Source organism: Chlorocebus sabaeus, chromosome 23, assembly GCF_047675955.1.
Source record: "Chlorocebus sabaeus isolate Y175 chromosome 23, mChlSab1.0.hap1, whole genome shotgun sequence".
Classification (NCBI taxonomy): domain Eukaryota; kingdom Metazoa; phylum Chordata; class Mammalia; order Primates; family Cercopithecidae; genus Chlorocebus; species Chlorocebus sabaeus.
In genome coordinates, this window is record NC_132926.1 from 71,346,227 (window position 1) to 71,372,004 (window position 25,778).

The following is a 25,778-nucleotide window of genomic DNA, read 5'->3' on the forward strand; positions in this document are numbered from 1 at the left end:
TTATTATAAGTACACTATATAGTTATGGATATGCAAAGACATACTTTGATGATTGGATATCTATTTTATTTCAGGGAGAAAGTTACAAGGTAGATGATTTTTCCTGGGCCTGGAATGTAGTCTACATATATACAATAATTCTTGCAGAAATCTGCTTGTATGCAGCCACTTCTGATTTGCGAAAAACTGCTCTAATTGGTTTCTGTCAATGTAAAAGTTCACGAAAAAATATTTTACGCTTGGACAAATCAGTCCCTCCAGAATTAAAGGAAGCAAGTATTTTAAGTCTTTTGGAATATTTCTCTTCAAAAATGTCAGAGAATTGTAAGTAGATTGTTTTTAACTTGGATGAGTAATATTTTTAAGTGTCACTGTCTACATATGGTAATAAGCATTTTACAAAAAGTTGATATTTAGAAATAACAAATAATTTTAAATTTCTACAAATTTTGGAAGAATATAACATGATTTCTTTTTCTTTCTTTCTTTTTTTTTTTTTTTTTTGAAACCAGGTGTCACTCTGTCACCAAGGCTGCAGTGCAGTGGCGTGATCTCTGCTCACTGTAACCTCCTCCTCTGCTTCAAGCCTTTCTCCTGCCTCAGCTTCCCAAGTAGCTGGGACTACAGGCACTTGCCACCATGCCTGGCTAAATTTTGTATTTTTAGTAGAGCTGGGGTTTTGCCATGTTGGCCAGGCTGGTCTCAAACTCCTGACCTCAAGTGATCCACCACGTCTGCCTCCCAAAGTGCTGGGATTACATTCATGAACCACTGCGCCCAGCCAGAAAATTTTTACCAATAATTTTAAAACAACTGAAATAAAAATTAGTTTCAGTTGACTGATGATTCAAATTATATTCCTTGAAAACAAAAAATGGATTTAGGCAAACCTGGGTAGTTTATATGAAGTTTATTTCCTCTTTATTTTTATTTTGTTCCCCATAGGATTTATCTTCTTTCTTCCATTTTCTCTAGGCATTTACTGTTTCCCTCTTGTTCTTTTCCTGCCCAGAGGATTTCTCTACAATTACTTCACTCAAATATTCTAGTACAATATTCACACCTGACATCTTATAGTCCATCAAATAGTAGCTGTCTTATGTCTCAGGACTAAAGGTCATTTTGCTACTGTATTTATGGGAGATAACAGAATAAAATATTTTGGTTTTTCAAAGAGTAGTATGGGGACAATATTAACTCAAAGTAGTCTTTTTTGGTTGAATAAAACTTTATAGATTTATTGTGAAAAATAATTGCAATTTATATATTACTATAGACTATTGTGTATGTGACTCTCACTTCCATTAAATGCTGAGATAATTGATACTGAAGAATCATGTCTGAATTCTATTTCTATTAACCCAGCATCTAGCATCATAACACATAATAGGTAAGCAATTATGATAGTGGATTTATAATGTAATTAAACACATCATTAAATTTCAGATATAATTGCAAGATTTTGGAAGGATTTAAAGAAGTAAGATATTGTCTTTAGCCAAAACCATAATTCACTGATTTTTGGAGAAATTATGATTGAATATAATTTTAAATAGTAAGACTTTAGAAGTAGATAGAAATTTCATTCTCAAAAACTTGCTCACTATGTTTAAATTGCCTTCGATATATTTTTGGCTTAATCAATATATTGAAACCTAGCTTCTGAGTGTAATTAGTGTGACCTTTTCCCACTTTTCAAGCTTTTATTTTTTTATTGGTGCCAATTTTAAACAGATCTTTATTCTTAAGTACATAAATTGTATTTCTTCCATGTTTATATTATTAATAAAGTGAAGATAAATGAAGGTATTAATTTCTTTTGCTGTTCACAATTTTAATTATTCAGAATGTCAGAAATTTTCCTACATAGCACCTCAATACATGATTTTTAAACCACTACTAAACAGACTCATCTACAATGTTGGCCTTCAAGGCTTGTCTGCCTATGTAGGTTAGTTTTTCCTGACCTCTAGTGGTAGGTCCAGAAAAGACCCTCCATGGGAAGAATCTTTACTCCCAGAAACCTCTTGGCCTCCCTTTGCTCATGACCCCCTGCACTCTGGCATAATCTTATGATGATGGGATTGCACGTTTCTGTGGACACTCACGAAACTCACATTTTTTTCCTCCTCAACAGTCTGATTTTTAAAATGTATTATTATACTTTAAGTTCCGGGATACATATGTAGAACTTGCAGGCTTGTTATATAGGTATACATGTGCCATGGTGGTTTTAAAACCCATCTTCTTGGTTTTAAGCCCCTCATGCATTAGGTATTTGTCCTAATGCCCTCCCTTCCCTTGTCCCCAACCCCTGACAGGCCCAGGTGTGTGACGTTCCCCTCCCTGTGTTCATGGGTTTCCATTGTTCAACTCCCACTTATGAGTGAGAACCTACTGGTTCTCACCAGTGTGTTGAGAACAGAAAACAGTTGGTTTTCTGTTCCTGTGTTAGTTTGCTGAGAATGATGGTTTCTAGCTTCATTCATGTCCCCACAAAGGACATGAACTCATTCCTTTTTATGGCTCTGTAGTATTCCGTGGTGTATATGTGCCACATTTTCTTTATCCAGGCAACCATTGATGGGCATTTGGGTTGGTTCCAACTCTTTGCTATTGTGAATAGTGCTGCAATAAACATATGTGTGCATGTGTTTATAGTAGAATGATTTATAAGCCTTTGGGTGTATACCCAGTAATGCAATTGCTGGGTCAAATGGTATTTCTGGTTCTAGATCCTTGAGGAATCTCCACACTGTCTTCCACAATGGTTGAACTAATTTACACTCCCACCAACAGTGTAAAAGCATTTCTCTTTCTCCAGATCTTCTCCAGCATCTGTTGTTTCCTGACTTTTTAATGATCGCCATTCTAAGTGGTATGAGATAGTATCTCATTGTGGTTTTAATTTATATTTCTCTTATGACCAGTGGTGATGAGCTTTTTTCATATGCTTGTTGGCCACATAAATGTTTTCTTTTGAGTAGTGTCTGTTCATATCCTTTGTCTACTTTTTGATGAGGTTGTTTGTTTTTTCTTGTAAATTTGTTCAAGTTCCTTGTAGATTCTGGATATTAGACCTTTGTCAGAAAGATAGACTGAAAAAATTTTCTTCCATTCTGTAGGTTGCCTGTTCACTCTGATGGTAGTTTCCTTTGCTGCACAGAAGCTCTTTAGTTTAATTAGATCCCATTTGTCAATTTTGGCTTTTGTTGCCATTGCTTTTGTTGTTTTAGTCATGAAGTCTTTGCCCGTGCCTATGTCCTGAACGGTATTGCCTAGGTTTTCTTCTAGGGATTTTGTGGTTTTAGATCTTCCATTTAAGTCTTTAACCCATCTTGAGTTAATTTTTGTATAAGTTTTAAGTAAGGGGTCCAGTTTCACTTTTCTGCATATGCCTAGCCATTTTTCCCAGCACCATTTATTAAATAGGGAATCCTTTTTCCATTGCTTGTTTTTGTCAGGTTTGTCAAAGATCAGATGATTGTAGGTGTGTTGTGTTATTTCTGAAGCCTCGGTTCTGTTCCACTGGTTTATATATCTGTTTTTGTACCATTACCTTGCTGTTTTGGTTACTATAGCCTTGTAGTATAGTTTGAAGTCAGGTAGCATGATGCCTCCAGCTTTGTTCTTTTTTGCTTAGCATTTTCTTGGCTATACAGACTCTTTTTTGGTTCCATGGGAAATTTAATGTAGTTTTTTATAGTTCTATGAAGAAAGTCAATGATAGCTTAATGGGAATAGTATTGAATCTTTAAATTAATTTGGGCAGTATTGCCATTTTCATGATATTGATTCTTCCTATCCATGAACATGGAATGTTTTTCCATTTGTTTGTGTCCTCTCCTATTTCCTTGAGCAGTGGTTTGTAGTTCTCCTTGAAGAGGTCCTTCACATCCTTTTTAAGTTTGATTCCTAGGTATTTTATTTTCTGTGTAGCAATTGTGAATGTGAGTTCACTCATGATTGGGCTCTCTATCATTGGTGTATAGGAATGCTAGTAATTTTTGCAAATTAATTTTGTATCCTGAGAGTTTGCTGAAGTTGCTTATCAACTTGAGGAGTTTTTGGGCTGAGTCAGGGTTTTCTAAATATGCAATCATGTCATCTGCAAACAGAGAGAAGTTGACTTCCTCTATTCCTATTTGAATGCCCTTTATTTTTTTATCTTGCCTGATTTCCCTGGCCAGAACTTCCAATATGATGTTAAATAGGAGTGGTGAGAGAGGGCATTCTTGTCTTGTACCAATTGTCAAAGGAATACTTCTAGCCTTTGCCTATTCAGTATGATATTGGCTATGAGTTTGTTACTGATGGTTCTTATCGTTTTGAGATATGTTTATCAATACCCAATTTATTGAGTGCTTTTAGCATTAAGGGGTGTTGAATTTTATCAAAGGCCTTTTCTGCATCTATTGAGATAATCATGTGGCTTTTGTCATTGGTTCTGTTTATGTGATGGATTATGTTTATTGATTTGCATATGTTGAACCAGCCTTGCATCTCAGGGATGAAGCTGACTTGATCGTGGTGGATAAGCTTTTTATGTGCTGCCTGCTTTTGTTTGCTAGTATTTTACTGAGGATTTTCACATCGATGTTCATCAGGGATATTGGCCTGAAATCTTTTTTTTGTTGTGTCTCTGCCGAGTTTTGGTATCAGGATGATGCTGGCCTCGTAAAATGTGTTAGGGAGGAGTCCCCATGTTTCTATTGTTTAGAATAGTTTCAGAAGGAATGTTACCAGCTCCTCTTGGGTACCTCTGGTAGAATTTGGTTGTGAATCCGTCTGGTTCTGGGCTTTTTTTTTTTTTTGGTTGGTAGGCTATTAATTACTGTCTCAATTTCAGAACTTGTTATTTGTCTCTTCAGAGATTCGACTTCTTCCTGATTTAGTCTTGGAATGGTATATGTGTCCACGAATTTATCCATTTCTTCTAGGTTTTCTAGTTTATTTGCATAGAGGTGTTTATAGTATTCTGTGATGGTAGTTTGTATTTCTGTGGGATCAGTGGTGATATCCCCTTTATCATTTTTTATTGCATCTATTTGATTCTTCTCTCTTTTCTTCTTTAATAGTCTGGCTAGTGTTCTATCTATTTTGTTATTCTTTACAAAAAAACTGGCTCTTGAATTCATTGATTTTTTTTGAAGGGTTTTTCATGTCTCTATCTCCTTCAGTTCTGCTCTGATCTTAGTTATTTCTTGTCTTCTGCTCACTTTTGAATTTGTTTGTTCTTGCTTCTCTTGTTCTTTTAACTGTGATGTTAGGGTATCGATTTTAGATCTTCCCTGATTTCTGATGTGGGCATTTAGTGCTATAAATTTCCCTTTTAAAACTGCTTTAGCTGTGTCCCAGAGATTCTGGTATGTTGTTCCTTTGTTGTCACTGGTTTCAAAGAACTTATTTGTTTCTGCCTTAATTTCATTATTTACACAGTAGTCATCCAGGAGCAGGTTGTTCAGTTTTCATGTAGTTTTGTGGTTTTGAGTGAGTTTCTTAATCCTGAGTTCTAATTTGATTGCACTGTGATCTGAGAAACTCTTATGATTTCTGTTCTTTTCATTTGCTGAAGAGCATTTTACTTCCAATTATGTGGTTGATTTTAGAATAGGTGTGATGTGGTGCTGAGAAGGGTGTATATTCTGTTGATTTGGGGTGGAGAGTTCTGTAGATGTCTATTAGGTCCACTTGGTCCAGAGCTGAGTCCAAGTCCTGAATATCCTTGTTAATTTTCTGTCTCGTTGATCTGTCTAATATTGACAGTGGGGTATTAAAGTCTGTCACTATTATTTTTGGGAGTCTAAGTCTCTTTGTAGGTCTCTAAGAACTTGCTTTATGAATCTGAGTGCTCCTATATTGGGTGCATATATGTTTAAGATAGCTCTTCTTGTTGCGTGGATCCCTTTACCATTATTTAATGCCATTCTTTATCTTTTTTTGAACTTTGTTGGCTTAAAGTCTGTTTCATCAGAGACTAGGATTGCAAACCCTGCATTTTTGTTTTCCATTTGCTTGGTGAATATTCCTCCATTCCTTTATTTTGAGCCTATGTGTGTCTTCACATGTGAGATGGGTCTCCTGAATACAGCACACCGATAGGTCTTGATTCTTCATCCAATTTTCTAGTCTGTGTCTTTTAATTGGAACATTTAGCCTATTTACATTTAAGGTTAATATTGTTATGTGTGAATTTGATCCTGTCTTCATGATGCAGGCTAGTTATTTTGCACAGTAGTTGATGCAGTTTATTCATAGTGTCATCGGTCTTTATATTTTGGTGTGTTTTTGCAGCGGCTGGTACTGGTCTTTCCTTTCCATATTTAGTGCCTCTTTTAGGAGCTCTTGTAAAGCAGGCCTGGTGGTGACAAAATCCTTTAGCATTTGCTTGTCTGTAAGGGATTTTATTTCTCCTTTGCTTATGAAGCTTAGTTTGGCTTGATATGAAATTCTGGGTTGAAAATTCTTTTCTTTAAGAAGGTTGAGTATTGGCCCCCACTCTCTTCTGGCTTGTTGAGTTTCTGCCAAGAGATCGGCTGTTAGTCTGATGGACTTCCCTTTGTAGGTAACCTGACCTTTCTCTCTGGCTGCCCTTAACAATTTTTCCTTCATTTCAACCTTGGAGAATCAGACAACTGTGTGTCTTGGTCTTGCTCTTCTCGTGGAGTATCTTTGTGGTGTTCTCTGTATTTCCTGAATTTGCATGTTGGCCTGTCTTACTAGGTTGGGGAAGTTCTTCTGGATAGTATCCTAAAGTGTTTTTCCAATTTGGTTCCATTCTCCCCGTCACTTTGAGGTACACCAATCAATCATAGGTTTGGTCTTTCCACATGGTCCCATATTTCTTGGAGGTTTTATACATTCCTTTTCATTCTTTTTTCTCTAATTTTGTCTTTATGCTTTGTTCATTCAGTTGATCTTCAATATCTGATATCTTTTCTTCCACTTGATCGATTCAGCTATTGATACTTGTGTATGCTTCACGAAGTTCTCATGCTGTGTTTTTCAGCTCCATCAGGTCATTTCTGTTCTTTTCTAAACTGGATATTCTAGTTAGCAGTTCCTGTAACCTTTTTTCAAAGTTCTTAGATTCCTTGTATTGGGTTAGAACATGCTCCTTTAGCTCAGAGGAGTTTGTTATTACCCACCTTTTGAAGCCTACTTCTGTCAACTCATCAAACTCATTCTTCATACAGTTTTGTGCCCTTGTTGGAAGGGAGTTGCGATCATTTGGAGGAGAAGAGGCATTCTGGTTTTTGGAATTTTCAGCATTTTTGCTCTGGTTTTCCCTCATCTTTGTGGATTTATCTACCTTTGATCTTTGATGCTGATGGCTTTTGGATGGTGTTTTTGAGTGGGTGTCCTTTTAGTTGATATTGATGTTATTGCTTTTTGTTTGTTAGTTTTCCTTCTAACAGTCAGGCCTCTCTTCTGCAGGTCTGCTGGAGTTTGCTGGAGGTCCACTCCAGACGCTACAGGGGTTATAACCAGACCCTGCAGCCTGGGTATAACCAGTGAAAGCTCCAGTATGGCAAAGATTGCTGCCTGTTCCTTCCTCTGGTAGCTTCATCCCAGTGGGGTACCTGTCTGATGCCAGCCAGAACTTTCCTGTGTGAGGTGTCTGTTGACCCCTGCTGGGAGGCATCTCCCAGTCAGGAGGCATGGGGGTCAGTGACCCACTTGAGGAAGCAGTCTGCCACTTAGCAGAGCTTGAGCACTGTGCTGAGAGATCTGCTGCTCTCTTCAGAACTGGCAGGCAGGAAAGTTTAAGTCTGCTGAAGCTGTATCAACAGCTACCTTTCCCCCAGGTGCTCTGTCCCAGGGAGATGGGAGTTTTATCTATAAGTCCCTGACTAGGGCTGCTGCCTTTCTTTCAGAGATTCCCTGCCCAGTGAGGAGGAATCTAGAGAGGCAGGCTGGCCACAGCTGCTTTGCTTTGAGTTTGGCTTCCTTAAGACTGTGAAGGGAAAACTGTCTACTGGAGCCTCAGTAAGGATGGAAGCCCCTCCTTGCACCAAGCTTGATCCTGCCAGGCTGTCTTCAGCAAGAATTTCAAGACAGTAGTTCTTGGCTTGCTGGGCTCCATAAAGGTGGGACCTGCTGAACAAGACTACTTGGCTCCCTGGTTTCAGCCCCCTTTACAGGTTAGTGAACAGTTCTGTCTTGCTGGGGTTCCAGGCGCCACTGGAGTACAAAAAAAACCTCCTGCAGCTAGCTCAGTGTCTGCCAGAACAGCCACCTAGTTTAGCGCCTGAAACCCAGGACCCTGGTGGTATAGGCACAGGAGGGAATCTCCTGGTCTGTGGGCTGCAAAAACCATGGGAAAAGTGTAGTATCTGGCTCAATAGCACAGTTTCTCATGGTATAGTCCCTCAGGGCTTCTTCTGGCTAGGGAAGGTAGTTCCCCAGCCCATTGGTCTTCCCAGGTAAGGCAATGCCCCACCCTGCTTCTGCTTACCCTCCATGGGCTGTACCCACTGTCTAACCAGTCCTAATGAGATGAACTAGGTACTTCAGTTAGAAATGCAGAAATCACCCACCTTCTGCGTTGGTTTCACTGGGAGCTGCAGACCGGAGTGTTCCTATTCAGCCATCTTGCCAGACTCCCCCAACGGTCTGATTTTTAAAAAATTTTAAAATGTCAACTTTTGAGTGTACATAGTAGGTATATATATTTATCAGGCATATGGGATATTTTGATACAGGAATTCAATGTTTAATAATTACATCAGGGTAAATGAGGTATTGAGTACCTCAAGCATTTAACTTTTGTGTTACAAACAATCCAATTATACTCTTTAGTTATTTGTAAAAGCACAATAAATTATTATTGACTATAGGCACTCTGTTGTGCCATCAAATACTAGAGCTTATTCATTCTTTCTATTTTTTGTACCCATTGACCATCCCTATTTCCCCCTCATCACCCTATTGCCCTTTCCAGCCTCTAGTAACCATCATTCTACTCTCTATCTCCAAGAGTTCAATTGTTTTAATTTTTAGCTCCCACAAATAAGCAAGAATATGCAGGTTGTCTTGCTGTGCCTGGCTTATTTCATTTAACATAATGACCTCTAGTTCCATACATGTGATTGCAGAAGACAGAATCTCATAAATTTTTACAAGTGTCTGTCAACAGATGAATGGATAAAGAAAATCTGATATTTTCCCCCAGGAAGTTCATAATTGTATTGCATTCATTTACTCGTTGTTAATCTTTTAATTTGAATTTTTTAATCTTTTCCTGAAGACTTTATTTTGATGGCCTAGAATTTGGGTGAATTCTTGGAAGACATTTTGTCTTTCTGCTAATCATCCAGAGCTTAATAATTCCCCATTTTCTGGAAAATACATCCAAAATCTTCCTAGTTCAAATACTGTTCTTTTTACTTATAATGGCATCAAAGAAGACCTACTGAGAATCTTTTTGGCATTATGTGGGCTTTCTTCCTTCTGAGCAGTGCCATACATTATGGACAATTATGTGAGCTCACACTTGCTAAGAATATAGTCATCCTTGGTCATTGTTTTCTCATCTTTATGAATTTGAATAAACACACATGTTTCTGTTTGGTATGACATCCAAGAACAATCAATTCTGATTTTTGTCATATGTATCCCTAGATGAGATAGCCACCTAGATACTTGTATGGTGAGCAACAGTTTCATCAAAGTTGGTACTTTTGTATAATTATTTGTCATTGAATACACTCAGAGGTTCTGAATACCATTGTGTCAACAACCAGACAATGTTACGAATCAAAGAGCTATCTCTACAGGTTACATGCTATCAGCATTTCAATCTTTAAAATGGCACAGTAATAGAGAGGTGGAAGGTAATCCCTAACAGACTAGATTCTAGAAGAAATTGCCCTTTGTACATTCGCAAGTGGTTTAGAGGAAATGGATAACTTTTTTTGTTTGTTTTTGTTTTTGTTTTCATTTCTTTTTTTTGCTTTCACTGATGCCTTATGTTCTCACTTGAACTAAGAAATCAAAGTATAACCCATATTTTATCAATGTTTTCTCAATGCAGTGGACAAATAGATGTTCTAATGTTGAATGCTTTTAAAGGTTTGATCTGCATTAAAGAGGATAGACATGAAAAGTGCCTCTTCATAGTCAGAAGTCAGTACATTTTTCTATGGCATCTAACTTCTTGTAGAAGCCATAAATAGTACTAGTGGCATTTGTCTCACTGGTGATTCTATGTTGAAGTGCTCAATTCTGACCAAAGCTTTGTGGTTTCTTGTGAGAAATTATTGAAGTAAGCTGATAACATGTTGAAAATTCAGGTAAAGATATCCCAAGGATATATTCTGCAATTTTCTTTATCTCTGTCATAAGCAGAGAATATAACACCTCAGGATGTAAACTTTTGATCTCTGCTTCATGTTTCTACTGGATCTTTGGCTTTTATAGAAGTCACCACCAAGAAAAGCCATTACTTGACAACTACATTATCAAGTATCTCACCAGTCAAATGATAGGAATTGAAAACTGTACTGATGTGGTCCATTGTAACATGATCCTTTGTAGCATTACTGAATAATTTTTCCACATAGAGAAAATGATTTTTTCTGGGTGTCCTGCATGCATGATCATTGGTAATAAAGCCCAGTTCCACAGGACCACAGAAAACAGAGGGTTCCAAAGGTAGCATCATCTGTGTGAGCTTTTACAACATACTTACTGGGCGTTAAGGGTCTGTCTTTCTGAAAAGTGATATAAATAATATGGAGCTTCTGCTTTATTTAATTGAAACTATTTTTTCTCATAATAATACCTTTAATGTTAGTAAGTCTTTTGTTTAGAGTGAAAAAAAACCAGATCTGGAGTCAAATAAACTCATACTGTATTTTAATTTTGTCACTTGAAAATCAGAATCCTAGATGAAAGCATTTAATTTTTCTCAAATTTACTTTCATTGCCTAATAATTATAATAAGAATACTGTCCATATGATAGGAGTTTGGGTGAGAAAACCTATGGAAACATACAGATGCTTGGCATATTACCTAGTGCGTGGTAAAGGCCTAGTAAATGTTAATAGATGTTATGGTTGTTAATATAGTCTAATATTATTATAGTGAGAAACTATACGTGAGGAAGTATTTCTTTTTGTAATGCTTATTCCTATGTACATTATATATCTGTAGGATGCTTACTTTATTTATGTATAAGGTATACATGACACTGAAAATCGTTTAAAATAGTATCAAGCGATTCTCATTTGACAGCCTCCCAAGTAGCTGGGATTACAGGTGTTTGCCACCATGCTTGGCTAATTTTTGTATTTTTAGTGGAGACCAGGTTTTTCCATGTTGCCCAGGCTGGTCTCAAACTTCTGGCAGTAAGTGATCCACCCATTTGGGCCTCCCAGAATACTGGGATTATAGGTGTGAGATACCACACCCAGCCTATCATAATGTTCTTATGGACCATTTTTACATAAAGCCTTTATTACAAAGAAACAATTTAAATCATGGTTTTGTGAAGGCATTATTCTAAGGAATTAAAATAATGACTCCTGATATGGTTTAGCTCTGTGTTCCCACCCAAATCTCCTCCAATTGTAATCCCCACATATTGAGGGAGGGACCTGTAATCTCCATGTGTCTAGGGAGGGAGGTGACTGGATCATGGGGATGGTTTCCCCCATGCTGTTCTCACGATAGTGAGTGAGTTCTCACGAGAGCAGATGGTTTTATACGTGTTTGGAAGTTTCTCCTTTACTCTTCTCTCTCCTGCTGCCTTGTGAAGAAGGTGTTTGCTTCCCCTTCCACCATGATTATAAGTTTCCCGAGGCCTCCCTAGCCATGTGGAACTGCGAGTCAATTAAACGTCTTTTATTTATAAATTACCCAGTCTCAGGGAAGTTCTTTATAGCAGTATGAAAACAGATGAATACAACCCCCATTAAGATAATATGAAGATATTTTCCTTTGATCTCATCTCAGCGGTCCCCAAACTTTTTGGCACCAGGGACATTTCCTGGAAGGCAGTTTTTCCACTGACAGTGGGGTGGAGTGGGATGAGGGATGGTTTTGATAAAACTGCTTCATCTCAGATAATCAGGCATTAGTTAAATTCTCATAAAGAGCAGCAACCTAGATTCCACTCATGCACAGTTCACAATCAGGTTCATGTTCCTATGAGAATGTAATATCACTGATCTGACAGGAGGTGGAGCTCCTGTGATAATGTTGATAATGTTCGCTCACTGGCCACTCACCTCCTATTGTATGGCCCAGTTCCTAACAGGCCATGGACTGATAGGTTTGGGGTCCCCTGTTTATCAGATACTGGAGTAGAACTTGAAGAATCTCGAGGACAAGAAGGCTACTTAACATATCCGTTTTCCACTCTGAGGTTTGTGTGAGACAAGCTTTGCATAGAGTCAAATGGCTATTAATTCAAGTTGGGGTCTCTGGCTAGTGACTGAAGTGCTGAATGGTGGTTTTTTTAATTGAATAGAACATTTTTTGTATGCTTACAAATATGACTTATACATTTAACATTTGGTTGAAATTCAAAGAGTCTGACTTTTATTATTCCTTTTATGGAGAACCATCCTACACATGTCTTAATGGAGTTGAGCTACAGGAAGGTTTGAATATGTTCAAGTGCCTAAATAAGCCCTTATTTGAAATACAAATTTCTTCAGCATAGTCTCAAAGAGGAGATTATTTTGAGCTGGAAAACTAGGAGGGAAGGTGATGAAAATTAATTTATTTAAACATACAGAATTTTTGCTTGATCCCTGTTGAGATTCTGATTTTGAAAAACATTTTGCCCTTATGGGTCATAAAGGATGTTAATAATTAACATTATTTTATGTATTTATTGAACTCTTTGAATGTTTCAGGCATTTTTCTAGGCACTTGGCATGCATAATTCAACTCATTAATAATTACAACAAGATTAGAACATAGATACTCATATTATCCCCATTTTCGAGCGAGAAAACTGAGGCAATAAAAGTTTATTTGTCCAAAGAAGTATAATTAATAAATAGTACATTTGAGCTTAATGAAGGCATTCTCATTTTGGAGTGTATATTAATAACTGCCTCACTATACTGAACTAACTGGACTGGATGGTCCATTCAATGAAATTTTAACAAACGTCCATCTGCATGTTGAAGAATGTGCAAAGGGTGACATTGAGAAATTCTCTCAGTCATTGTCTTCTAGCACTATTTGCCACAGACCCTATATCATGTATGCTCCATATTTTTAATGTAAGTTCCTGGGCCTTTTCTAGAACTTTGCATCAGAGGGGTCCAGGGGTCTGTGTCATTAAAACACTTTCCACGTTATAGGTTGAGAAAACCTAGCCTAAACCTTTAGCTGTTAAACATGATAGTAAAATGTTCTCATTACAGAGGAAAATATTTATTTTAATTCCTGTTACAGACCTGTATGCATCCAGACTGTTAATATTTATTTCTGATGACTTATATATATCTTTACTAACAGGGAAGCACAGCTTTGTGTTCTATCTTTCAAATTTGAAATGCCGTCTTCCTGTATTCCTACTTTGGTTTCACAGCAAAAAAATGATAGATTTTTTTAAAAGCCTGAATTATCTGGAGTCTGTGTTGTGATAACGAAACTTGGAAATGATGTCTTCTGTGGGAAACCAACAGACACTGAGTTAGTGTGTCTTGTAGAAGAGGGTGAAATATTTAGGAATAGATAATGAATGATAGACCCCAAAATATCTCAGAGTAGTAAGTCTTCTCAATCATACAGCACTCATCTAATGCACAAATCTCTTCCAGATGTTTGCAAACAGTGAACAAAGTCTGCCTATAAGTCAACAGAGAGGTAGGACTCCCAATATCCCAAAGCAGGTCATTCCACTTTTGAACTCTGAAACATCTGTCCTTATACTACAATGAAATTTTTCTTTGCGTGTTTTCCAAACCTTGGCTTAAATTTTGTGCCCTCGAGGTCACCAAAATAAATCAATTCCTTTTCTCACGTTCTAGCCCTTCCAGTATGTGAAGATAATTGCATTGGTTTCCCTCACCACCTCTCCATCCTGCTGTCATCTCTCATCTCTTTGCTTACTGCCAAGTTCTTGTGGTAATTTTTTGTAGTACGTGAAAAACATATTTTCCATATGGCTTATAATTAACTTAAGTTTGCTGGGAGTTTGTTGTGTTGGCATCTTTGCCTGGATTTACAATAATTTATTCCAATAATATAATATGATGTGAAGACATGTGCATTGGACCCAAGCACTTTTCCATTCAGTGTTGTCTCAGAATGGCAAAAGTAAAATATAGCATGCTTCCTTTCATTTGTTTGTTGAGAATGATTTTCTAATCTGGTTCTCCAGTGATAGTGGTGAATGAAATATGTGTCACAGTTGTGAAATAACTTTGTATGCTTCATTTTGATTCATTTTAACTGAGAAAAAAAACATTAGCACAGAGCAATAATTCCTTTTTAAAAAGTAAATTAAAGTTAATTGAAATCTTAGAACCAATTGAAACTTTTAATGATACTCTGTTAGATCTTTAATATACCTCTTACCTTGGTGAAGGTTATTCAAGAAAGTATTCAGTAATAAGGTTGTGGTTTTTATACATGAAAAATATTTTACTCTTTAAAATATATATATATATATATGTGTGTGTGTGTGTGTGTGTGTGTTAGCAATAGAATTGAGGCAATCTTAATCATTCACTGTTCTGTGTGCTGACACATCTAAACTTATAATATCACTGATCATATATATGTATACAGAAGTTAACCAAATGTATCTATTTTTTAGGTTTCTAAAATAATTTTATTGAGGTATAATTGACAGATAATACAATGTGCATAAACTGTACAACCTGACCAGTTTGACATATATGTGTATATATGTACCCATGAAACCATCATCATAATAAAAGATGACCCACAAGAATTATTTCCTAGGATCTGGGTACAAAAGTGGCTTCTATTTTTAAGGAAAGAGTAAGGTACGACTGGTGGGTTGGCAACTAAATATAGTAATGACTTTCCTTTAACAGAGAAAATGTCAGGTTTGTGCACAACAAACTAATGTAACTTAGTTATATGTTTTATTGTCTGCAAGTTTTAATAGTCATGGTACTAACAATTTGAACAGCCACAATATTTACACATTTGGAGTTTACCATCTTGTTTGATAACATAGCAAATGTCAGAGGGGTTTTGTATATGCTAGAGATTTATGAAGTCTAACAGTTTAGTTTATAAGCTTAGTGAAACACCTGTAAAATGTTTTATTTTAATATTCACCTGGTGTATTTTGTGCTATTTTTGTTTTAACCTGAATTTATTATGTGTGTGTCTATGGGTGTATATGTATATATGTGCCTGTAGAGATACACACAGACATACATATATAATGCCTCATTATGTTGATCTGCTAAAACAATTGATAACTTCTGTCCTTATTTAAAATGGATGAATTGTCATTTTTGGATACTGAATTATTTTAGTTACATTTGTCTAATACTGCTTTATTATTAATTTCTCTTTTTATAACTTACAATTTTCCCACTGAAATTGTGTTGCTCTTTTATGTCCTCCAAGTTTTTATTTTATTGGTTGGTTTTTTAAATAAAATAACACTCGGAAGCTCAATTACTGTGTTCTTTTGAGAATGTTATAACATTACACTTGATTCTTGTGCATTTGGGCCTTTAACTATAGTAGTAATAAACTTAAATTTAAAAATTTATGAGGAGTAACATAAACTCACCCTCTGATTACCTATGGCTTATTATTTTTGTAAGTCTACCAATAGGATGTGAAAGTCTTTCCTTGCTGTGCTGTTTTGTGTTACTGTGCTCTATCTTTCAGGTAAGCCGTTGCTAAGCAGCTCTGGGCTTTTGCTATCTATGTCCCATTCATATTAAGAATGTTTTTGAGGTAAAAAAAAAAATCTCGATATACATTTGTGTGTGTAATTGTGTGTGTGTGTGTGTTTGAAACAGTGTGTACAGAAATATGCCTTCTATGCTGATATTTCATAAATGTAGCACTTTCATGGGGGAAGGAATTGCCAATAATGTTTTGATAGTTTATTATTTGACTTTTTAAAAGTGATTATTAAGTACCATAACCACACATAAGTTTCAAAAATTTTTCATAAATTAAAACTTTTAAAATAGGAGAAAATAGAGCACAGTACCTTTATGACTATCAAACAAGAAAGAGTTTCATAAACAAAACAAAAATCACAAATTATAAAATATGTGATTGGAAAATTTATACAAAAATATAAAATATCTGAGCAGGAAAAAAATGAGAAAAAATTAAAATAAGTTAAAAGTGAAAGTTTGGAAATATATGTACCTATTATAAAATAGAAGTAATAATAAAAGAAATACCACTTGTTACTATTGACATGCTTTCATTGTGGTTTCTAAACTTGCTAGATGGCCATAAATGACCAATTTTAAATCTTAACTTGACCTGTATCTCTTTCTCTCCACTGTCCCTGTACCCTGTGATTAAGCTGTGTGCCACAAGTTGACCCTATAAGTCAGAAGTTCGAAAAATCTAACAAATTCTTTCCAAACCTGCAGACCTCTGTGAGAAAATGTATGTAGTGACTAGTTTGGGATGAGTTTGTCAAATCTCTAGGTTGCAGCAGTATGCGTTTACCTTTCTTGTTTGCATTAGTACTTCAAGGTAAGGGTGAGAAGGGCCTGGAACTGGACATATCAGGAGAATAGCCATAAGCCAGGGACTTCAGAGACCACAGGGAGCAGGATGAGAAACTGCTGCAGGCACTCTTTCCTCCATCATGCTCACTGCAGCCTTGGGCTAAGTTGTCACCCAGAGCCCTTGGAACTGCAGGGAGGGCAGAGGAGAAGACTTTCAGTTTAGAATGTGTAAGAAGAAAAGCTAGAAATTTTAAATATGAGGTGAGGGAAGAATCCCTGTGGCCAAATATTCTAAGACTGCCCACTTTTATCCATTTTCCAAATCTTGAATAGAAGCTATGTTTTGTGGTCTAAAAATGCTTTGTCCCAACAAACATTGTGAAAACCTGACAATTTTCTACCCTGTCAACACTGCTTCAACAATTAAAGCTTAATCTATGGGGCCTGTGGAAAATAGTTATTAACTGTAGAGGTGAGATTTCACCCTGTAAATTTACTTGATCATTTTCACAAAGCCCCAAATAACAAGGATGAAGGGAAAGCATTGCTATTCTTCTCCAGAAGATTTGCTATCATTCCTACTAAATAATTTTAATCTAGCCCCGTACATGTTCAAACTAAAAGTTTACTATTATTTCCCATTCTGTTTATTCCCTTGCATGGTTGGTAACTGTTTCTATTGTTGGGATGGGCTAAAAAAACACGCTGGAACCTTCAATCCAAAGCCTTTTACCACATAAAGGTCTTCACCTACTTAAGAAGAAGGAGCTGGGAATCTTATGGGAATAGTTCTCACATGTTTGAAGCATAAACAATACAAAGTATTCCATTCAGATCCAGTGGCCTAAAATCCACCTGTAGCTGAATACAGAGGGAAAAGGCTCATGAACTATGCAATGTTTCCAAAGTATTTATGGTGCTAAAGTACATTCCAACATGGCTTTTTAAAAATTAATTTTTATAATAATATAGCAGAGAAGAAAAAATAAGATAGATTTAGTCTTCTTATCTTAATTATGGTGATATATTCATTAATGAAAATAACTCGCTAAGTGCTTGTAAATTTCTTTGTTACACTAGTGAGAATTATATTAAGATCCTTCAGCATGCTTCAGAATGTTTTTTCTGTCATTTAATATGGTCCAGAAATGAATGCTAAAATAGTGTCACTTTACTCTTCACTCCTCCCATCGATCAAGAGTAACATAATATGTTCACAGACAGAGAAATCACTAATTTAATCAAACAAATGAATCCTGCATCTAGAGACGCAATGTTTTACAGCAGATCTCTAGAATGTATCCATTTTGTATTACTGAAATTTTATACCCATTGATTAGCAATTCCCTTATTCCATCCACCAACCCCTGCTAACTACCATTCTAATCTTTGCCTTTGGCAGCTTAGCTATTTTAGATACCTCATTTAGTGGAATCATGTAGTATTTACCTTTCTGTGATTGGCTTAATTCACTTAGCATAATATTTTCAGGCTTTATCCATGTTGCCGCATATTGCAGAATTTTCTTTTTTTTCTTGGTGTGAATATATTTCATTTTGTGTGTATATGACATTTTCCTTATCCATTCATCTGTCAACAGACATTTAGGTTGTTTCCATATCTTGACTATTATAAACAGTGCTGCAATGAATATGGGAATGCCAATATCTCTTTGAGATCCTGATTTTAATTCCTTTGGATCAATATCCAGAAGCGGAATTGCCAGATCATACAGCCGTTCCATTTTTAATTTTTAGAGGAAATTGTATACTGTTTTCTGTATTAGTTATACCACTTTACATTCCTACCAGTAGTGTACTGCAGGGATTCCAATTTCCTCACAACCCTGCCGACACTTGTCTTTTTCTTTTTTTCTTTCTTTCTTTCTTTCTTTTTTTTTTTTTTTTTGATAATAGATATCCTAACAGTTGTGGAGTGATATTTAATTGTGCTTTTGATTTGTATTTCCTTGATAATTAGTGATATTGAGCATATTTTCATATACCATTTGGCTACTTCTATGTTTTCTTTGGAGAAATGTCTATTTAAGTCCTTTGCCCATTTTGTAATCAAGTTATTAGTTTTATTTTACTATTGAGTTTTAAGAGTTTCTTATTTTCAAGATTAATGTTTCATCATGTAGATATCTGCAAAAATATTCCCCCATTCTGTAAGATGTCATTTTACTCTGTTGATTTTTTCTTTTGTTGTGCAGAAGCTTTTTTGTTTGATGTAGTTCCACTTGAACTTGTTTCTGTTTTTGTTGCCTGTGATTTCCTGTTTTGTTGCTTTTGGTGTTATTTCCATAAAATCATTGCCGAAACCAATTTTAAGAGTATTTTCCCCATATTTTCTTCTATGAGTTTTAGTTTCAGGTCTCCTGTTCATCTCTAATCAATTTTGAGTTGATTTTTGTGTATGGTATAAGGGTCTACTTTTATTATTTATATATGGATATCCAATTTTCCCAACACCATTGGTTGAAGAGACTATCCTTTTCCCATTATATATTCATGGCACTCATGTAGAATATCAGCTGGCTGTATATGTGTGGATTTATTTCTGGGATCTCTATTCTGTTCCATTGGTCTATATATCAGTCTTTAGGCTAGTACTGTTTTAATTTATGTAGCCTTGAAGTATACTTTGAAATCAATAAATGTGATGCCTTTGACTTTGTTCTTTTTCAAGATTGTTTTGGCTAGTTGGAATCTTTTCAGGCCATTTAATTTTTGAGTTTCTTTTTCTATTTCTGTCTAAAATGCCATTGGGATTTTGATGGAGACAGCATTGAATTTGTAGATTATGTTAGGTAGTGTAAACATTTAATAAGTATTAAGTATTTCAATCTAGGAACAAAGGATGCCTTTTCATTTGTGTCTCATTTAATTTTTTAAACAATGTTTTGTGTCTTTTAATGCAGAAGTCTAACTTATTTGGTTAAATTTATTCCTAAGTATTTTATTCTTTTATTTTATTTTATTTTATTTTATTTTATTTTATTTTATTATTATACTTTGAGTTCTAGGGTACATGTACATAACGTGCAGATTTGTTATATATGTATACTTGTGCCATGTTGGTGTGCTGCACCCATCAACTCGTCAGCACCCATCAACTCGTCATTTACATCAGGTATAACTCCCAATGCAATCCCTCCCCCCTCCCCCCTCCCCATGATAGGCCCCGGTGTGTGATGTTCCCCTTCCCGAGTCCAAGTGATCTCATTGTTCAGTTCCCACCTATGAGTGAGAACATGCGGTGTTTGGTTTTCTGTTCTTGTGATAGTTTGCTAAGAATGATGGTTTCCAGCTGCATCCACGTCCCTACAAAGGACACAAACTCATCCTTTTTTATGGCTTCATAGTATTCCATGGTGTATATGTGCCACATTTTCTTAATCCAGTCTGTCACTGATGGACATTTGGGTTGATTCCAAGTCTTTGCTATTGTGAATAGTGCCGCAATAAACATACGTGTGCATATGTCTTTATAGCAGCATGATTTATAATCCTTTGGGTATATACCCAGTAATGGGATGGCTGGGTCATATGGTACATCTAGTTCTAGATCCTTGATGAATCGCCATACTGTTTTCCATAATGGTTGAACCAGTTTACAATCCCACAAACAGTGTAAAAGTGTTCCTATTTCTCCACATCCTCTCCAGCACCTGTTGTTTCCTGACTTTTTCATGATCGCCATTCTGACTGGTGTGAGATGGTATCTCATTGTGGTTTTGATTTGCATTTCTCTGATGGCCAGTGATGATGAACATTTTTTCATGTGTCTGTTGGCTGTATGAATGTCTTCTTTTGAGAAATGTCTGTTCATATCCTTTGCCCACTTTTTGATAGGGTTGTTTGTTTTTTTCTTGTAAATTTGTTTGAGTTCTTTGTAGGTTCTGGATATTAGCCCTTTGTCAGATGAGTAGATTGCAAAAATTTTCTCCCATTGTGTAGGTTGCCTGTTCACTCTGATGGTAGTTTCTTTTGCTGTGCAGAAGCTCATGCTATCATAAATGTAATGTTTTACTAATTTCCTTTTTGTATAGGTTATTAGTTTATAAAAACAAATAATTTTTGTATATTGATTTTGTAGCATTCAGGTATATTAAATTAGTTTATTGGTTTTAACACACTTGATTTTGTGGAGTCTTTAGGATTTTCTTCATATAAGATTATGTTATCTGCAAACAGAGATACTTCTACTTCTTCCTTTCTTATTTGGATGCCTTTTATTTGTTTATCTCGCCTAATTGCTCTGACTAGCACTTTCAGTACTCTGTTAAATAGACGTCACCAGAGTAGACAACCTTGGCTTGTTCCTGGTCCACGTAGTGAGCTCCAAGTTAGTGAACATAGTACCCAACAATTAGTTTTTCAGGCACTGCCCCTTCCCCTTGTTTCCACCTCTAGTAGTCCCAGTGTCTATTATTGCCATCTTTATGTCCATGTGTACTCAATGTTTAGCTCCCCCTTATAAGTGAGAACTTGTGGTATTTGGTTTTCTGTTCCTGTATTAATTTGCTTTGGATAATGGTTTGCAGTTGCATACATGTTGCTGTAAAGGATATTATTTCGTTCTTTTTATGGCTGTGTAGTATGCCATGGTGTATATGTACCATATTTTCTTTATCCAGTTCACCACTGATGGACATCTAGGTTGATTCCATGTCTTTGCTATTATGAATAGTGCTACAATGAATGTACAAGTGCATGTTGTCTTTTTGGTAGAATAATTTATTTTCTTCTGGGTATATACACAGTAATGAGATTGCTGAGTTGAATCATTGTTCTGTTTTAAGAACTTTGAGAAACCTCCAAACTGCTTTCCACTGTGGCTGAGCTAATTTACATTCCCACCAACAGTGCATAAGCATTCCCTTTTCTCTGCAACTTTCGCTGGAATCTGCTATTTTTTGATTTTTAAATAATAGTCACTCTGTTTGGTGTGAGATGGTATCTCATTGTGGTTTTAATTTGCATTTAACTAATGATTAGAGATATTGGACTTTTTTATATGCTTTTTGGATGCACGTATGTCTTCTTTTGAGAAGTGTCTATTCATCTCCTTGCCCGTTTTTTTTTAATGGAGTTGTTTGGTTTTTCCTTGTTAATTTGTTTAAGTTCCTTATAGATTCTGGATATTAGACCTTTGTTGGATGCATAATTTGCAAACATTTTCTCTCATTTTGTAGGTTGTCTGTTTACTCTGTTGATGGTTCCTTTGACTATGGAGAAGCTCTTTAATTTAATTAGTTCCCACTTGTCAATTTTTGGTTTTGTTTTAATTGCTGTTGGTGTCTTCATCATGAATTCTTTCTCAGAGCGTGTCAAGAATTGTTTTTCTTAGGTTTTCTTCTAGGATTTTTATAGTTTGTGGTCTCACATCTAAGTCTTTAATTAAGTCTGAGCTAATTTTTGTATATAGTTTAAGGAAGGGGTCCTAGTTTCAATCTTCTGCCTATAGCAAGCAAGTTATCCCAGCACCACTTGTTGAATAGGGAGTACTTTCCCCGCTTCTTGTTATTGTTGACTTTGTCAAAGATCAGATGGTTGTAAGTATGTGGCTTCATTTCTCGGTTCTCTGTACTGTTCCATTGATCTGTGTGTCTGTTTTTGTACTAGTACCATGCTGTTTTGGCTACTGTAGCCTTGTTGTATAGCTTGAAGTTGGTTAATGTAATACCTTTGGCTTTGTTCTCTTTGCTTAGGATTGCTTTGGCAATTTGGGCTATTTTTCAATTTCATATGAATTTTAGAATAGTGTTTTCTATTTCTGTAAAAAATAACACTGGTAGTTTGATAAGAATAGTGTTGACTCTGTATATTGCTTTGGGCAGTATAGCCATTTTATGATATTGATTCTTCTCTCCATGAGTGTAGAATGTTTTTCCATTTGTTTGTATCATCTCTGATTCTTTCAGCAGTGTTTTATAGTTGTCCTTACAGAGATATTTCACCTCCTTGGTTAGATCTATTCCTAGGTATTTTATTTCTTTGTGGCTATTGTAAATGAGATTGCATTCTTGATTTGGCTCTCATTTGCTATTAGTTGATAATTTCATTCCACCATGGTTGAAAAATATTTAGCATAGTTTCAGTCTTCTTGAATTTGTGAATACTTTCATTGTAACCTAATAAGTGATCTGTTCTGGAGAATTTTTTATGTGTTCTTGAAAAAAAAATTCTCCTGTTTGGGGTTATGTGATCTGTATATGCCTTTTAGTTCTATTTAGTCTTTAGTATTGTGCAAGTCGGCTGTTTCTTCATTAATTTTCTGTTTGGTTGTCATCCTTATTATTGAAATTTCCCACTATTATTGTATTGCTGTATTTCTGCCTTTAGTTCTGTCAATGTTTGCCTCATATATAGTCATGCATTGCTTAAGAATAAGGATATGTTCTTAAAAATGCATCATTTGGCAATTTCACCATTATGCAAGCATAATAGAGTATACTCACACACGACTATATGGTATAGCCTACTAAACACCTAGGGTACATGGTATAGCCTATTGCTCCTAGGCTACAAACATGTACAGCATGTTAATGTACTGAATACTATAGGCAATTGCAACACAATGCTAACTGTGCATCTAAACATAGAAAAGGTAACACATTGCATTACAATGTTACAACAGCTAAATGTCACCAGCTAATATAATTTCCGCTCTATTTACTATAATCTTATGGGACAACTGTCATACATGCAGTCTGTTGTTGACTGAAACACTGTTACGTGACAAATGACTGTATTTAGGTGCTCTGATCTTGGTTGCAGATACATTTATAATTGTTATATCTTTCTAGTGGATTGATCATTTTATATTACATAATATTTTTTAATCTATTGTGACAGTTTTTTGACTTAAACCTATTTTTTTTCTGTATAAGTATAGCCAATCCTGCTTCTTTTCATTATCATTTGCATGGAGTGTCTTTTCCATGCCTTACTTTCAGCCTATATGTATCCTTAAATATAAAGTGACCCCCTTATAGATACCTTACGTTTGGGTCCTATTTTTTTATTCACTTAGCCACTGTATATCTTTTGATTGGGAAGTTTAATTAATCTACATTTAAAGTAATTATTGATATGCAAGGATTTATTATTGCCATTTTGTTACTTGTTTTATTTTTGTCTCTCTTTTCCTGCTCTGCCTTTTGTGTGTGTGTATGTGTGTATGTGTTTGTGTTTGTTATTGGCATGTCTTGATTCCTTTCTCTTTTTCTTTTCTGTAACTTCTATAGGTATTTTCTTTGAGATTAATAGGGGTCTTATCTAAAATATAACAATCTATTTTATGTTTAAAACAACATCAATCTTACACAAAGTTCTACACTTCTCAAAGCTCTAATAAACATTTTATGCTTATGATGTCACAATTAACATCTATTTATATTATTATACATTAACAGATTTTTAAATTGATTTACTTACCATTGTTACACTAATATATAGTATTAAGTATTTGTCTATATATTTACCTTTACCAATGAGTTTTATATTTTCTTATGCTATCATATTGTGGTTTAGCATCCTTTTTTTTCAAGTTGAAGAACTCCCTTTAGGATTTGTTGTAAGACAATTCTAGTCATAATGTGTTCCCTCAACTTTTGTTGGTCTGAGAAAGTATTTGTTTCTCTCTTTAAAACAAAACAAAACAAAACAAAACAAACAACAACAGCAACAACAACAAAACCTGCAGTTTTCCTGGTATAGTATCTTCCCGGCAGATTTTTTTTTTTCTTTCATCCCTTTGAACATATCATCTCACTTCCTTCTGGCAGGACAAAATTTCTGCTAAAAAAATCTTTGGGTAGTCTTACAATCATCCCCTTGTACATAACAAGTTGTTTTTCTCTTACTGCCTTCTAAATTATCTTCTATACTTTTGATATCTTGAATATAATATGTCTCAGTGTGAATTTCTTTGGGTTAATTTTATTTAAGATCTTTTGGGCTTCCTGGATCTGAATGTACATTTTTCTTCCTAGATTTGGGAAGTTTTCAGCCAATTATGTTTTCTAAATTGTATAGCACTGTGCAAATGGTAGGGGTTATGGCACAAGGGTGTTTCTGCTTTTACTACTGGTTTTAGTGTGGCTAGCTTTACACACTAAATCTAAGCCCTTCTACTAGTTTCTGGATTTTTCATAATGGGAATTCATCCATTTGTTCCTATTGAATTGATGTTTCCGTGATAGAAAAGAGAGTCTAGTTTTTTCTATTATGCCATCTTGCCTATGTCATGAGAATTTTTTCACTTTTTAAAGAGATCCCTTCTAATCAGTTACTGAGTAGAAGAATTAATAAAAGTCCTCAAATGGGATGAAGTAGGAGATATTTAGGTAAGAACAGGAGGAGAAATAACACCAATACGGTTTCAAGAAAGGCAGTAATAGGTGAATAAATTTTCACTGAACTAGAATTGGTGTCACCAATTTTGGATGTCAGCAATTTTGAATGAGTTACAGCTCAGTTTTAGATTACCTAAGGCAACTTGTTTTATCTCTTGGAATCTTAGTTTCTTCAAGATTATGGGTTTTAAAAAGTTTTTGCATATAACATAATGTATTTACAAAGGTAAAATATTATTTTTTACAATTTCCAAGAACATTTTTATTATTTTCTTCTTTATTTCTTCGTTGCCCCTGGAGTACAGAAATCTGTGAGAATTATCTACTTATAATTATTATTCTATATCTCTTGGTAGTATAAATTTAACTTAGTGAAATTTAAAATAAATCCAATAGTCAGAAGTCTGATATTCCTCTAGTTTATTTATTAGAATCACAATTAATATTGAAAAGATAACTACTTTTATCCTTGGTTTCTGGTTAGAATTCCAGAAGTTAATTATTTTTATATGTTTTTGTAATTTCTTTTTTTTAATTTTTAATTTTAATTTGTTAACTTCTATTTTAAGTTCAGAGATACAAGTGCAGGTTTGTTACATAGGTAAACTTGTGTCATGGGGATTTGTTGTACAGATTATTTTATCACCCAGGTCACTATCACTAAGCCTAGTACCCATTAGTTATGCTTCCTGATCCTCTCCCTCCTCCCACCCTCCACCCTCCACCCTGCACCCTCCAAAAAGGCCCCAGTGTATGT

The 25,778-nt window shown here is 35.3% G+C and overlaps 1 protein-coding gene across 3 annotated transcripts in view; it reads left to right on the forward strand.

Annotated features, from left to right (window-relative positions):
- Positions 1 to 25,778, forward strand: part of TMEM232 (transmembrane protein 232) — a 321,957-nt gene that overhangs the window by 125,923 nt on the left and 170,256 nt on the right. For all 3 annotated transcript variants that reach the window (XM_073010774.1, XM_073010773.1, XM_008014110.3), the window contains exon 11: positions 75 to 324. In XM_073010774.1, the coding sequence (XP_072866875.1) occupies positions 75 to 324 (250 nt within the window). The remainder of the gene's footprint in view (positions 1 to 74; positions 325 to 25,778) is intronic.